Here is a 14,925-nt window from a genome sequence, read left to right on the forward strand (position 1 = left end):
TTCACACTAATTTTTTTCATGATCTCCAATAGTCTCGTTGTATCAACCTTTCGTTGGTTAACCTTATGTCAAGGACATTGGCACATCAATAAGACTAGGGGGGTCTGAGAGGTCTCTCATTCAACACTTCTGCAGTATTGTTCTCGACATGTTTTTTTCTTCAATTATATACATATCAGTTTCTAGAAAGTTCCTTTGATAAAAACCACGGACTAGACCTATCCAGTAATGAGCAGGTGTATATGACTAGCTGTGTTTGTTCATCGCTCCTTCACTACTGTTGAAATAACACCAACTAACCTTCAATGAATCCATTGCTAACAGATCATTGCCGTGCTGCAGGCAGAACTTGATCATCTCTTGCGCTGCGGTCAGGTCTTGATGCTCGGCAGCGGTTTCTGGGCACTCCTTGAGTATTTGTTTGAGTATGAGCGCATATTTGCCCATCCTCTGGACTGGTTTCAGTAAGTAGCTGGATAGATCCATCTTGTCTTCAAGTGTTGTCTGCAACTCCTATGAACCAGAGCGGGTGTTAAATAGACAGTCACAATGGTCAACTGTAGCATCGTTTTCACATAGTCAATCTTTTAACCCTGGTAGCCTGAGTTCTTGTATCACGCAACGGTTTTAGTTAAGGGTGAACTTACACAAAATTTTAGTAAATTTTATCAGAAATTATCGATATTTTTCTATCATCTGTGATTGTTTTTGATGTTTGAGTTGGTCTGACTGGCAGGATGTTTCAAGTTTGAAATCGACAAAACATGATGGCGCTTAAAACGCTCGGAAGAAAAATGTGCGAAATGATGTAACTAGTTGCTATCAGCTATTGTGGTCAAGTTGCGGTGCGACTTTCGCTCGAGCTGAGCATTTCAAACACGATCCAGTTGTGCTGATTTTAATCTTGAAACATCCTGGCAGTCAGATCACCTCAGACATCGAAAACAATTACTAATGATAACAAAATACCGATACTTTCTGATACAATCTATTAAAGTCTTGTGCAAGTTAATTTTTAATGGTTATTGGCTAAAGCTGCCCAACATCCATAGTTGGTTCAACAATTCATCCATACGATCAACAAGATACGGCCTTTTGGTATGCTCTCTAAATAACAGCGAGTTTGTCAGCTTTTAGCCGTGAGTCAGCGATTATTGTGTTGTCCGTCCGGGCAAGAGCATAACCTCATAACCCAGCTGCTGCCAGTGTGATGTAGTTGTTCGGTGCGGCAGCAGCAAGAAATAACAATATTGTTATATCCATTAATTACCCAACAAGTACGCTATTTTTAGCCTGAGAGCTAAAAATAGCCTATGAACAGCCTCGCGCCCCAATTAACGCCAAATAGCTAAGTTAGTTGGCTTGGCAAAGGGGGCAGACAGTCATGTTTCCTATTTTTCTAATGAAGACTTCCTTAAACTTGAAACGAACTGATAGCTTTCGCCTTTAGCCTCTTGGCAACAGTAGGCTAATTTGTTTACCAAAGCAAACAGCCAAGACATTTGCATTATAATGCCGAAGACAAACTCATAATTGATGGAGACTCAGTTCATTCCAAAGGTCGCCGTTTCGCACAATACATATTTAATGCAGTAACTCTATACTAGAGACGAACAGACAATGATATGCCTAAGTGAGTAACAGCCCTAGACGAATCTTTTCAAAAATCAAATGAGCATTCCTTTCTCTCTCTATGGTCAAATTCGGGTCAAGATCCAACATTATGTTACCCTTAGCCGCGATCAAAATGCAATTATAAAATCTATCACGGGCACCGGTAATAAGAGATCGAAAGCCGTTTGAAGGATTAGAAGATGCTTACCCTGAAGAAAGTGGATCCGTGCTCAATCATGAGACAGTCTGATCGAGGCTTGTTCTTGTTATACAAGGCATACATCAAAAACTCTTTTTCCTGCAACCCAAGCAATGATTATGATACTAGCGTATCACCTAGTAGTACAACTACTAGCCTCATCATTCTAGTTGGTCGCTGCAACTTAACCTAGTTTACATCTACTAGCTTCAAATTTCGTAATGCTTTATCTGTCTAGATAGTGACATTCAACTTAAAAATATCAGCTCTAAATAATAATATAGCACACATGTTTTAATCATTAAAGGTTGTGAGTGGCTATGGGGGTACCACCCTTGCACTGTCTAGTGCTTTTAGAGTTGCTGCCAGAATTACAAAACTTACTGCTTACTGCAGTATTTTTTTGCCCGATTAGGCTGAGCTTGTTACTCTGATAATAGACCGTCACGATTTTCCAAAATCACCAGAAGATTCAATATTTCAAATAAAGGATTTGCGATATATCGCAATATTGTTATCATTAGCTTGTTATTATTATTATATTATTGTGTAAACAAACTTGCGCATCTCTGTTAATATTGTTTTGTATATTTTGACTTTAAAAGAAACTGTTTTGTGTCTGTGATAATTAGGAACATTTTTTTTATGAATGCCTGGGTGCGTGGAAGGTCATGGAATGAGCTTATTATAAGGTTACAAGGCCGCGTTTTAGTTCTAGTATCGCTCACTCTGAAAATCGTCAGGTGTGAGATAAATCACCATTATATGATTATATCGTTTAACCGGTTGGCGATCTTTTTAAACGGTGGAAATTTTTTAATCGTCTACTTTAAAAATCGTCAACAAACAATTTAATTATCTAAGAACTTTTATCTAGCAGTTAAGGTAGAAAATATTAACTCAATAATTGAAGTGATATGGACTAATAAAACCCTATGTTATTTTAATGCGATTGATATGGTGCAAATTGCATTTGTACAGCGACCCCACTTGTACCACCCTATCTTTCAAGGCTAAAATGATAAGACTATAACCTATAGCTATCAAACTTTTGATAAAGGTTAAAGTGTTTATACTTTATTCTCTGTCAAAAAGTGTGTGTCTATCGTCCACTGGAAAGGCTTGAATAACTTTATGAATAACTTTATGAAGCTCTCAGAGATCTGGGAGTAATCAGCAGATTTTATTAGCCCACATTTTCAATACGACAGGCTGCAGTGTGCTCCAGGCTTTCTGGTGTGCTGCAGCCAGAGATATCAAGCGAGTTCGCTGGCATTGACACGGCTAACATATTCAAGAGAGTTATGAGCCCTTGATATTTCCGTCTGCCACTTTTACATGATTAGGAAATTATTTTCAGAATGTTTAAAACAAACATAAAACACGCCAAAAAAGTTTGTTTAGATTTAATGAAAACTCAATTGCTTCAAAATAACAAATCATTCAAAACAATTTTTAAGAATATACTTATAAAAACACACAAGATAAATAATTTATATTAAAAGTGTTTTAAATTTCAAGTTTTCAACATATTTGCAAAGCTTTTGTTGCAAAAATAAAGCTAATTCTAGCGTTTGGCAATGGCTCTCATTTTGCCTTCTCTGCGCTAAGCCGCAGCGCGTGTAAGTAGGCCTCGTGGCTGTCTCGTTTCAAAAAGACAATAGATGTGACAGCCTGAAATTAGAGCATCTCTGACTAATGTGTTTTTGTGGACAGCCAATGATATAAAGAGCAAACAAGGAATGGCTATCATTATACTAGTGTGTAATGTAACTCCACCTAGATAAGCTACTGACTCATGTCTGTTCACATGATGCCTGAAAGACATCGTGTGAATCAATGTACCTTTATTACCGGACTCTGTCACCGGGACTTGTTCGATTCATAAATGTTTAAACCAGAGCCAAATGTTCAACGTAATAACAAAGAATGTTTTCAAAATCGAAAAAAAAGATTTTTTATCGCAGTTCCGCACCATTTAGCGAGCATTATCACAGTGTGGGACTTTCTGTTGATTCAGAAAGTTGGCCAACCATTACAGTTTTCAGTTAGGAACTAAACAGCTAGGGAATATGAGTTCCTATCACGTCTCAGGAAGTTAAGACCTTGCGAAATATGTATTCCGCAAAGGATTAAGGAAATGTTTTTCACATAGTAAATACTTACATGATCTAGAAAGCATTGGCTGGTTCTAAAGGGTTCTTGCTCACATGCCAGAAGTTCCTTCAGGAAGTGATGTTTATGAAAATCATATAACTTTTCTATGTTGCCGAAAATTACTCCTCTTTTGCCTCTAAGAGTTTGTGGCACGTCTTCTCGGCTCATTTCGGGAATGTATCGTTCGACGACCAACTGGAGGGCCATAACATAGTCCTTCTCCGTCTGAATAAGCTCATTCATAATATGAGATAGAGTTCGTCTGCTGCGTATCTCGCACTCGGTTAGCCTGAGATCTGACATGGATTGCCATTGATGAGAAGATTTCTTTTGCATGAGGTGGGAATTGACCGGCACAGGTGACCACTGGTTATTTGTCTGGCTATCGTGACTCGCGGTTGATGAGGAAGATTTAGTCAAAGCACCGCTGTCTTCAGTCAACACCTCATGGTCTTCATGGAAGCTAAAATGTAGAGTTAACCCTAACAACCGCTGACATGACTAGTATTAATGGAAAGGAATGGTAAATGGGTGTTTAGGTTGTCTACCACATGTCAAATATTTAGAAGAGGCTTAAATTTTCTCAGGAGTCTGGAGACACCTCGGAATGTGGGTAACAAAGCGTTTCCTCACTGGCTCCAAGCTTCTTGTTTGGCTTCCCCCACGTGACACCTTAGAGCTGTGTTTGGTTACAATTTGAATGTAACTTAACAAGTTATCATCAGTCTTTATGCAACACTGAATAAATTCTTTCAACTACAAATATTGACTTTGTTTTTCTGTCAATTAATATCTATTATTTAGTAATGCGCTTGGTTAACACTCCCATAAATTGGACGTGGGAACATAAAACTCGATGAACGAAATTTTTTCTAAAGACAAAACACAAAAATGAATTACTAACCTTGTAAGGCTATCAGAGCTGCCGGTGATGACGCTGTCCCGTAAGCTTGCATCTTTTCCTTTTGTTTTTGCTCGAGTCGATCTATCGATACCTAATTCTTCCAACTTCTCAACTACACTTTTAGTCAGTTCAGCGGTCGAGTGACAAGAAGAATCGTCATCTATCGTTACTAAACCCTCATCTAATTCTGATGTGTCACCAGAAAGTCTTTTATCGGGCGAAACCTTCGACATCTTTGCAAGGTCATTGAATGACGGATATGCCGTTGAGTTAGCGAAACCAGCAAAAGATCGTCGCTTTGCCATCGAGCCTTCGTTTAGGTCTTTGGGGAGTATAATAGGAGACACCTGGTGCTTCTTGTCACCAGAAGATTCACTCAAAAGGTCAGACTGAGATCCAGTTTGGCTGAGAGCTCCTTGCGAAGAGCTAGCCATTGTGTCTACTGAAGATGTCATGTTAGCAGACGAAATATCCACCATCTCTAGGCAAGTGTCTGCTGACTTAGTCCTGACATGTATGCACTTTATGCTGTCATTTTGTTTCTCTCGACCTTTCGCCAAGTTATTATTTGTGTCGTCGGAGGCTTCTTCCTGTTCATCAGTAAAATCATTGTTCTTCGCATCATCTGCGATGACTGATTGCGGAAGCCAAATATCTTCGACAGCAGGTGGCGATGTCGGGCTGTCGGAAGTCTTTAGCGGCGTTATGTTAGTGTCCGCTGCCAACTGTTTCAGTGATATCCTTTTCGCTCTCTGCGCTTCGATTTCTTCTTTAGCTTTAACTATGGTCGTCTCTCGCACCTTAAGCACTTGTTTCGTTTCTTCACAACGTGAACGAGCGATTCTAGATTGTTCTATGAGTTTTTTATTCCCCAGGTTTCGAGCTTTAACAGCGACATCATCAAACACCTTTTTATCAATCATCTTGTGAGATTTGATGAATGTAGACAAATCTGATGATAGTTTCTCGACTCCCTCCTCGGAAAGGCACTCATCCATGTTCATACTTGACACAAATTTCATACTTTCCACAGCCCAGTCATAGGCCTACAAATACGCAACACAGCCATTTTGTAAAGTTTCAACTATATTACATCGCGTAACGAAAACCTTACCGCCGAATCAAACAAACCCAGTTTCTGGTTCATTCAGTCGTACTTAAGCTTCCAACTTTCTCTCACAGGTGCGGCCCTGCTCAGTGAAGGTTATTAAACATGTACTATGATCTTTCAACTTCCCAATATTGTACCTAACAGCTCGTACAACAAATAAGCATTTAAGACAATTAGCTGGGCCTGGTAATAAAGCATGAACAACTAACAGATGAACAAAAGGCATGCTCCGCTTTGTCAAAGCATCTGCTACGAAAAGGATGCACTCAGAACCTTGGGTGCAAATTCAAATACCAAAGATGGGCCAATGTACAAGGACGTATAAATATTTACAATCATGGTCTAGGCAATGCTGTAATCCCCTGAAAATAGCTCGACTTTTGCAAACTCTGCAAGTGAGCAAGCGAGTGTCTCAAATTATGTACCTAACAGCCAAAATTAATCCTGATCAGCTTCACATGAAGCTAGTTTTGCTATATAGTTCCAGGACTGAGCAATTTATACGAGTGAGACGCTCAGGCTCTCAGTGAGACGCTCAGGCTCTCGGTAGAATATTTCCCTTTTAGTCTATTTGCTATACCATTGCGTCTATTACAACATTTTTTTTGTAATAGCAACATTTGTCTATAGTTTATTTTTTGCAATTATAGTAATAAACTTGAAAATAATTCCGGTTACAACATTGCCATTAAGCTTTGATGCAAGAGCCATGCGTTGTTCTTAAAGAGTATCCCAAGATGCACTATACCTTACAGCTACTTTACCCTACGTGACAGGGCAAGGCCCAACAGAAGTGAGAATTTAGGATAGAAACCTTTTCCATCTCTCTGCTTCTAGTGCCACAAACAACCAAAACATGAAAATTCCAGTTCATTCAGTCTCTGTGCCAACCTATTAACCAAGTTCGAGCATTCCGTCAAGGCTTAGCGATAATTATTTTGAAGTTATTATAAATCTTCATAAAAATACCTACGCTTTGTCTCCGGCAGGATGCGGTTAGAGCAATGACAGTCCATACCACTGAGAACTAGAGATTTGCATTTGACTCGCATTATATGATTTCTAGCAAAGTTAATAAGCGTACGAAGCCAGTATATGTATCTAATCCAATATCTCTCCTACCAAGCTCTCTCACCAGTACAACAATGACAGGAGAGGTCTTACCTATACAAGTGTATCAACCGTTTATAGTACACGCCTCTTGCTGGAATGCTAGCCCTTTCTTGGTAACTGGCGCGATAAGCTGCCAGTATTGTCTGCCTAACTCTCACCAAGTGCGTCTTATCAACTGGAAGGCTTAGCAATAAATGAACGCTCAACAGAACAGCATTACGCACAAGCGTATATGTGTGATCTTCGTTGCACGCTTGATCCTCGATTGATCTCAATGAATTCCTATACGCTAATTTTCAGTGAGTAACAAGAACTGGCATTCGTAGACGGAGCCGAGGTGAAGAGAGGTGAAGAGAGCAGAAGTGATGATTGTTAGTGTCGGTACAATCAAGTGACCTAGTGCACGGAGCAGTTGATGAAGTTATCTTTATAATCCATCTTAACTGGTTGCATTCCTTATAGATATTTCTTCAGGCAAAACACGGTGGCCGCAGTTGGAAAATGGTTTTTGACTCATGATTACCTCAAAATACACTTTTTTACAATTAGTTTTGCATAGTTACTATACAATAATATTGCTTAATGATATGTGCAGTTATCACAACATTATCAAACATTGAAAGTAAATTTTAATTCAATTTACATTAAAATTTAAACAAATCACAATGTACATTTGTTCTAACATATTACTGTTCAACATACGAAGATCTCGTAACAAATTCAGTTTTAGCATATTATGAAAATTCATATCACAACATTAATTCAATGAATATTATGCAACTTTGTTAAAAAATTGTTTTGAATGCCAAAATATTTTTTGTCATCTTCTAGTTATGGATGCAGTAAAATATGACTGTCAACGAATTTACTCAGTGATAGCTGCTAGTAAGCCTAGCCAAGTAACAATCTAATTGTATATCTCACAGCCTACCTTGTTTGACATTGCTGCATAAGAACCTGTCTTTAATGGCATCTCTTCAACTATGGCTACTGGCTATAGTCCAATCGGTCAATCGTATTTTATATAACTAAAGATGCTGGAGTTATGAGGCAAGCAACGTGGTTTTGAGAAACAGCAAATACAAATACACATTCAGATGCTGACTTCTTGTATTTATAGTAGACGATCAAGTTTGGCATGTGACACAAGTCTCTCTGTCGTAATTCTGGCATTTGAAAAGCTCTCTAGTCAATCAGAAGATTTGCTAGTGTGTAAACTAGCAGCCTCGCGATGATAGCTTACCTCTCGCTTGTTCTGCTTCCAAAACAATAGAGCAAATATGACAGATCAACTAATCAAATGGAAACTGTCAGACCAACAGATCGCCAACGACTAACCAGCACCTGTCACCAGACTTTCACACTCGAAGCTTTTAGACATTGCGCTCGGTTAAGTGATAAATTAACAAATTCCTTTAACTGCGTCATAATCTAAACCAGCCTTGTCAACATATGACCCGATGTAGCAGACTTTCTAATACCTAATGTTTAATGTCTGTTTAGCTCCTGCATTCCTCTGAACAGCGGATTTCGTTGAGTGTTTAATTGCGCACAAATCTGTAATTACTGCTTATTGTAATTAGTTTAATCATTTGTAAAGATGGTTTAATGATTGTGTTATTAAAAATCAAAAACATCTTTTCGACCCCAGCTGCCCAACAGTTCATATCTTCTCATTACGTATTAACACGCATTACTCATCAAAATGAAATGTTTACAGATTTCTACCACTCCAGTAATCGTCACAAAAGCCCTTCACCCATAATAGAGAGCCTATACTGCCCAGGTCAGCTCTCCTTATCAGTTATTACAGAGATAATTAGGAAACTAGTCTTTCTCTTCAACAACTCACCCTCACTCCAGCCAGTTCACTAGCAGGCACCGCCATACCTACAGCTCTTGCCTCTGCATGGCCATGCAACAACTAACGGCTAGATGATATTTGTCGCAGTCATCAATCACCCTAAGGTCAACCCCGGCGGGTCACTGCCTTCCCTAACGGATGACACTCGTATAAGCTCTCGACTGACGCAAGCCAGTCACTTCAATTGCCAAACAGCTGGAAGGCCAAAGCGTTAGTAGCGATGTTGCTATGATATTCTCTAGAGATCTCAAAACTTAAGTGTGAACATTAGGATAGGCGCTTTTAAAAATCATAACCCGTGGTTCTTTTGCTTTGCCTACACTCCATGCTCGTTTATTTCGTAAGAGTAATTAATTATTTGAGGGTGGTTTTTGCAATAGCATTCTTTGAATAGAATGCAGGTTTAAATTATTGTTAAGCAAGGAGCTCTCATGAATTAGTTTTTGCCCTTCGACTAAACCAAGGGTAGGGAACCTATGGCTTTCAAGCCATATGTGGCTCTTTTGATGATTGCATCTGGCTCTTTGATAAATCAGTAGAAAAATAATTCATAATTTAGCTGTTAATTTAATTAACGTAATAATACAAATAGTGCTGAAATAACAGTAACATTAAACATAACGTCACTACAAAGACGAAAATGAAAAATAACGTTCCCTTAATAGAAATATATTTTCATTTGCAACTTTTTGATGTGGCCGCACAGCAAAAGGTTTTTATCACTTTCTGTACTCCGCTCTGCGCAGGCCGCACAGCGACTGTAAAAGTCATTTTTAGATCAAAAGCTAAACCCTTTAATCCAAAAGATGACTAAAACAAGTTGTTATTTGTTGTTCAAAATAAGTTCAATTTTCTTATACTCTAAAATTGCTCAAACATACTAAATTTGTTGGTCTTCCTTTTCAATTTTATGTTTTCGAGATTCAAAATATACATATGGCTCTTTTAGAATTAAATTTTGAAACATGTGGGTTTTTGGCTCTCTCAGCCAAAAAGGTTCCTGACCCCTGGACTAAACATACGGTGTTTCCATTTCTATTTTGGACTTATCTGACTTTTTCTAAAAATTGCTTTTTGTACATTTTAAGACAGTATAGATTATTAGCGCGTCACAAGGACATTTTATCAATTCAATATATTACCTTTCACATTTATTACCTTGTTCTTAAGGATATGATGACCAGTCTGGTTTTTTTTATTTCTTGATTGTTAGGATATTCTGCCCAAAAATGCTACTAACTTATTATATGGATACAAAGTATTCCAAATGGAAACCTTAGCAAAAGAACTGAAGTATGATCGACCAAATATGGCAGACATTGTGACATGGCATCTTAAAAAACAAAGATTCCTTTTATTATCGCATCCAAAATAACATTTTATGAAATTATCTGAAACTGTAGTAAAATAAGTCACAAATCTATATTAGGTAGCTTTTATAATTTGCACATTCTTAAAAATTCTCTAAAATTAAGTTGTTATTTTAAACACAATCAAATAGCTTCAGTTTTAACGAGGCCACAAACCATTTTTGCAATTAGCCCATTTTTATATAGCTCAATATAGTTCAATATAACTCAATATAGCTCAATGTAACTCATTATAGCTCAATATGGCTAATTTTATTTTTATAGCGATCATTTATGGACTCAATCCTTGCTCTGTAACCACAACCTCTCCAGTTTAATCCATGTTTGTATCATTAGCAACTTGGTAAACAGCTGTTGAGCGCTGTGTGTACAAATATACTAATAAATTTATCTTGATAATGGGTCACATGATAGCCCTGCGACTGGCTGACTCATGCTACAAAACTGCAGCCACAATACTGTCTTGTTAATAGCTGTGACACCATGGCTCATATAATTGACAAAGCCATAGACATATAAACCTTTATATATCTATGGATTTATCTATGGTTTATATATCTAGGGACAAAGCAGTTTTTAAAATTATACTGTACGAATACACATTTCAGCAACACTTCGCAAACCATCATATACATAATAATTTATGATTAAGTCGCCGATGGTCTTAGAAGCAAAGCATATAACTGATTTCAGCTTGTCGTAATCTTTCTAAATAAAAGAATTTCATGAGATCTGACAGCCGGACTCGTAGCTGTCACAATAATCACCAGCTTAATTGATTGTAGAGCCTGACGACCATAGCTTTGCTCATTTTTATGAATCAGCAGCCATTCTTGTGACCGATACAGCCGAGTGCTATGTGTCAAGGCCAAAGCGCAGTCGTTGTGAGCTGTTGGTCCAATAACCTTGACACTAACTCCCTACGAAGTGCACTGAAGATGTCAAACACACGAGCAATCTTTTATCCTTGACATTTCTTCAAAGTGATTTTTATTATTGTTTTGTTAATACAAGTTCTATGCCTTTTTTCTTTCGTTGGTATAATTATTTTATTTTTAAATATTTTTTGTTGTAAACAGCGTTATACAACTTTAAAGCAACTGAATTTTTCCTTATAAATCCAACTAATTTAGATTAGAGCTTTTCAAGGTTTCATTTGAAAACATTCGCTGACAATCAGCCAGCCAATTAGGGTGGAGCGGCAGAAGTATTAAGACCCACAACAGACAGTAAGAGGTTGAAGCCAAGGCAATACTGCACGGAATCCCACTCGCTATCTCTAGCCCGAGAACTAAAGGAATGCTCAGACTAATTAAGACCAAAAGTTTTAGACATATTTAGATGATTTTATCCGGTAATTAAGAGTAATTATGTAATTGTGTTAAATCAATTAGAGAAACTCTGGCCGCGCTAATTGCTTTGAAAAGTAGAGTTCTTGTCTCATCTTTGTTATTTCTAGAACTCACTTGTCAATAGGGGCCCAACAAATGCTTTTTGCACTGACCGACTATCAATATTTGAGTATGAGGCATGAGGCTCGGCCATTGTTATGCAGCGTCTCTGATACGCCTAAATGGACCAGTGATTGTAAACTTCTGTCTGGAACTGCTTTTGACAAGCACTTCTTTTCTCCTGTCGAATGCACGGTTGGCGACTCATTCCTAATCTGACTCATCGTAAATCAAACATTTGGTCATTTGTCGATAAACTACCCGTGTACACCGGAACGACACAAATAATCCTATAACAAGGAATTCTACTACTTTATATGCAGCGAATCTAAAGAACTACTTCCCAATGTACCCTTATGGCAGACATCTTTAAGGCTTACTGTCTATGGTCGTGGAGATATTAAAAAAACAACCACAAAAGCGGTGGTGTAGGACTAAAAGTTCTACCAGGTGTAAAGCATTAGTTATCAGGAGTTGTAACAGAAGCTTCAAAACTAACTTTCTAATAGATGAGCTTGCAAAAAACTTTGGTAAGTTTTATCAGAAAGCATCGGTAATTTTTATCATTTGCTATTGTTTTTGATGTTTGAGGAGATCTGACTACCAGGATATTTTAATATTAAAATCGACAAACATGATTGCAAAAAATACATACAAGAAACATACATGCAAAATGACATCACTAGCTGCAATCATTGCTGTAGTTGATATCGGCTATTGCGTCCAAACTACAGCATTACACTTCTCTATTCTGTTGGTCTCTTTGCAACTATACACATCATAATCACACTTTTACTTGACCTGAATTTTTTAACAGGGCAATCAAGTTTTGTTGGTTTGAATCTTGAAACAACCCGGCGGTCAGATCACCTCAAACATTAAAAATATCACCAATGATGACATCTTCTAAATCTTGGTGCAAGTTTATCTTGAGTATATATAGCATGGTATAAGTGATTAGCTTCACCTAAGTTACAAAACAAACCGTTTGTTTACTGTTGCGCAAGCTGTGATGGACTAGACTTGATTTTGTATGTATTGAGCCATCCTCATTATTCTTGTCTGTGTCAAAAAACGGCGTTCGTGAATCACATGATGCAGGTAGGTTGGCTAACTAGATGTTTCCTCATGTGTACTTTGACCTCTCCTACGCGCAGCTGTTATATATTTGACTGCATCTTGTTATGATTTCAAGCAGAGCTCATTTACAACTAAGTCTGATGTCAACAATGACATCTCTTACACCGAGTAAACTATGAACTTGTTTTATAAAAAAAGGTCTGACAAAAGATTTCTGCAATGTTTGTAAACAAACAATGATTTTATCTTTTGTGTTAAAAGGTTACTTACTCATGTCTAATTTTAAAAGATTTTTGCACAATAAATAAATCTATTTTTATCATTTGAGATTTTTTTGTTGTTTGAGGTGATATGACCTGCCAGGATGTTTCAAGATTAAAATTGGCAGGCCTTGATCGCGGGTTTCAACGCTCAGAAGAAAATGACGTGCCCGTACCACCAAAAATGACATCTGTAGTTGTGCATTTTGTTTATAGATAATAGATATACCGTCTCATCGGCATCGTATATTTTTATGTTTACACAGCATTTGGAACTGAGCTGAACAACTGAGCTGAATTAATGACTAGCCCCAACCACAAGTAATTTTTTTTTGGTAAGCAAGTCTCTACATTTCGATCAGTATTGACAGCAACATTTAGGGATTACAGCTCAAAACCTTTCAAACACACAAGATACCAGAGTGATTTTTAGCGCCTTGATGTACCAAATTAAAAAGAAGTCTTCTCAAAGTAGCATCGCTCTAAACTAAACACAGTTACACTCGAGCTCGTCATACCTATTATCACATACATCCTCTAACTAAGACAAGTTTTTATGATATGATTTGTAGAAGTTTTCCTAAAAATTTTGGTTAGCTATTTTTTCATTTTTAATTTCTCAACAACATATGTGTAATTTGTTAACTAAACTGACAAAACTAGAGTTTTGCTATATTTACCAACCTGATCCAGGGTCTTGTAACAGTGAAAGGTGTCGGTTATAAGGAGCTCAGTCTTTTCCAAAACTGAGGAAAGAAAGGACAACTCTGAATGTAGTTTGGCTGAAAGCTCCTCAAGCCATGGAATGGGAGATGCTACCTGTGTGAGCAGCTTCTTAGCATCAGCGAGCAGTTCATTCCCTTGCACGACCAGCTTCTGCAAGTAATCACATTTCTCTTTATGCCGAAACGAAGATGCCAGCAGCCGTTGGAAAGATGCACACTTAATTTGTTAAAATAGTATGCGCTATTTTTGGAAACAAAGCTACGAGCACGTTTCCTAGATTAGAAAGACATTCTTCCCAAGAAAATTTCATATTCATTAGGAAGTTATTTGAAACTTCCTCCATCTACCATCTAGTTTGTGTATAGCTAGCAGATGATGTGCATTAATAAATAGTAAGTCTCAAGCAATCAATAATCAATCAATAAGCAATCCTTGGGATTCGCAAAGAACCTGGCCGTATCTGGTGCATCGAGCTTTCTTAGAAAATAATGAGCATGCCAGCTAATAGAAATAGTTAAAACATTGTAGTCTCAGAACTCGGGAATAAGTCTCGGGCAACAAGACAACCATCTAACCTAAAGGGTGGTTACACTGGCAGATCTAGCAGGAGACATCGTATCAAGCCATTAACAGTTTGATAAATATAGCATGCACCCCAATATTCTTTTTTCAATAATTTACATATTTGTTAATTTAATTTTGGTAACTTTTGACAATCTCATTTTTAATTAATGTTTGTTTCTATTGTTTGATAATGCCTCTGGTAGTTGAATATTGATCCATGGCTAAGGCTGCTTTGGGTAAGTTGTTAAATTTTTTAGTCATGAACTGCATTACTGCAAGGTCAAATTTTTGGTAACAAAGTGAAGCATAAATGGATTTAGCCAATGACGTGTGAGCGAAGGAAAAAGCTTGGCATAGACATGGAGCTGGAAACATGGGTTAATTAGTACATAGTACATCGGTTGGTGCAACCACCCCTCCAATTAAAACTTTAAAGTTATCAGGCTGTAAAATCTGAATGCAAAGAAATTTAGCTTTTTTTAGTGAAAAAGAACATTCAATGCAGTCGATAA

General features: G+C 37.5%; 1 protein-coding gene across 1 annotated transcript in view; it reads right to left on the minus strand.

The window, feature by feature from the left end:
* LOC137387925 (uncharacterized) overlaps nucleotides 1-14,925 on the minus strand; it is a 77,994-nt gene that overhangs the window by 6,242 nt on the left and 56,827 nt on the right. The window contains exons 16-20 of the mRNA XM_068074441.1: nucleotides 13,808-13,999; nucleotides 4,875-5,920; nucleotides 3,980-4,433; nucleotides 1,823-1,912; nucleotides 301-513 (exon numbers count right to left, since the gene is read on the minus strand). Of these exons, the coding sequence (XP_067930542.1) occupies nucleotides 301-513; nucleotides 1,823-1,912; nucleotides 3,980-4,433; nucleotides 4,875-5,920; nucleotides 13,808-13,999 (1,995 nt within the window). The remainder of the gene's footprint in view (nucleotides 1-300; nucleotides 514-1,822; nucleotides 1,913-3,979; nucleotides 4,434-4,874; nucleotides 5,921-13,807; nucleotides 14,000-14,925) is intronic.

The sequence above is a fragment of the Watersipora subatra genome, chromosome 2 (genome assembly GCF_963576615.1).
Source record: "Watersipora subatra chromosome 2, tzWatSuba1.1, whole genome shotgun sequence".
NCBI classification, from domain to species: Eukaryota; Metazoa; Bryozoa; class Gymnolaemata; order Cheilostomatida; family Watersiporidae; genus Watersipora; species Watersipora subatra.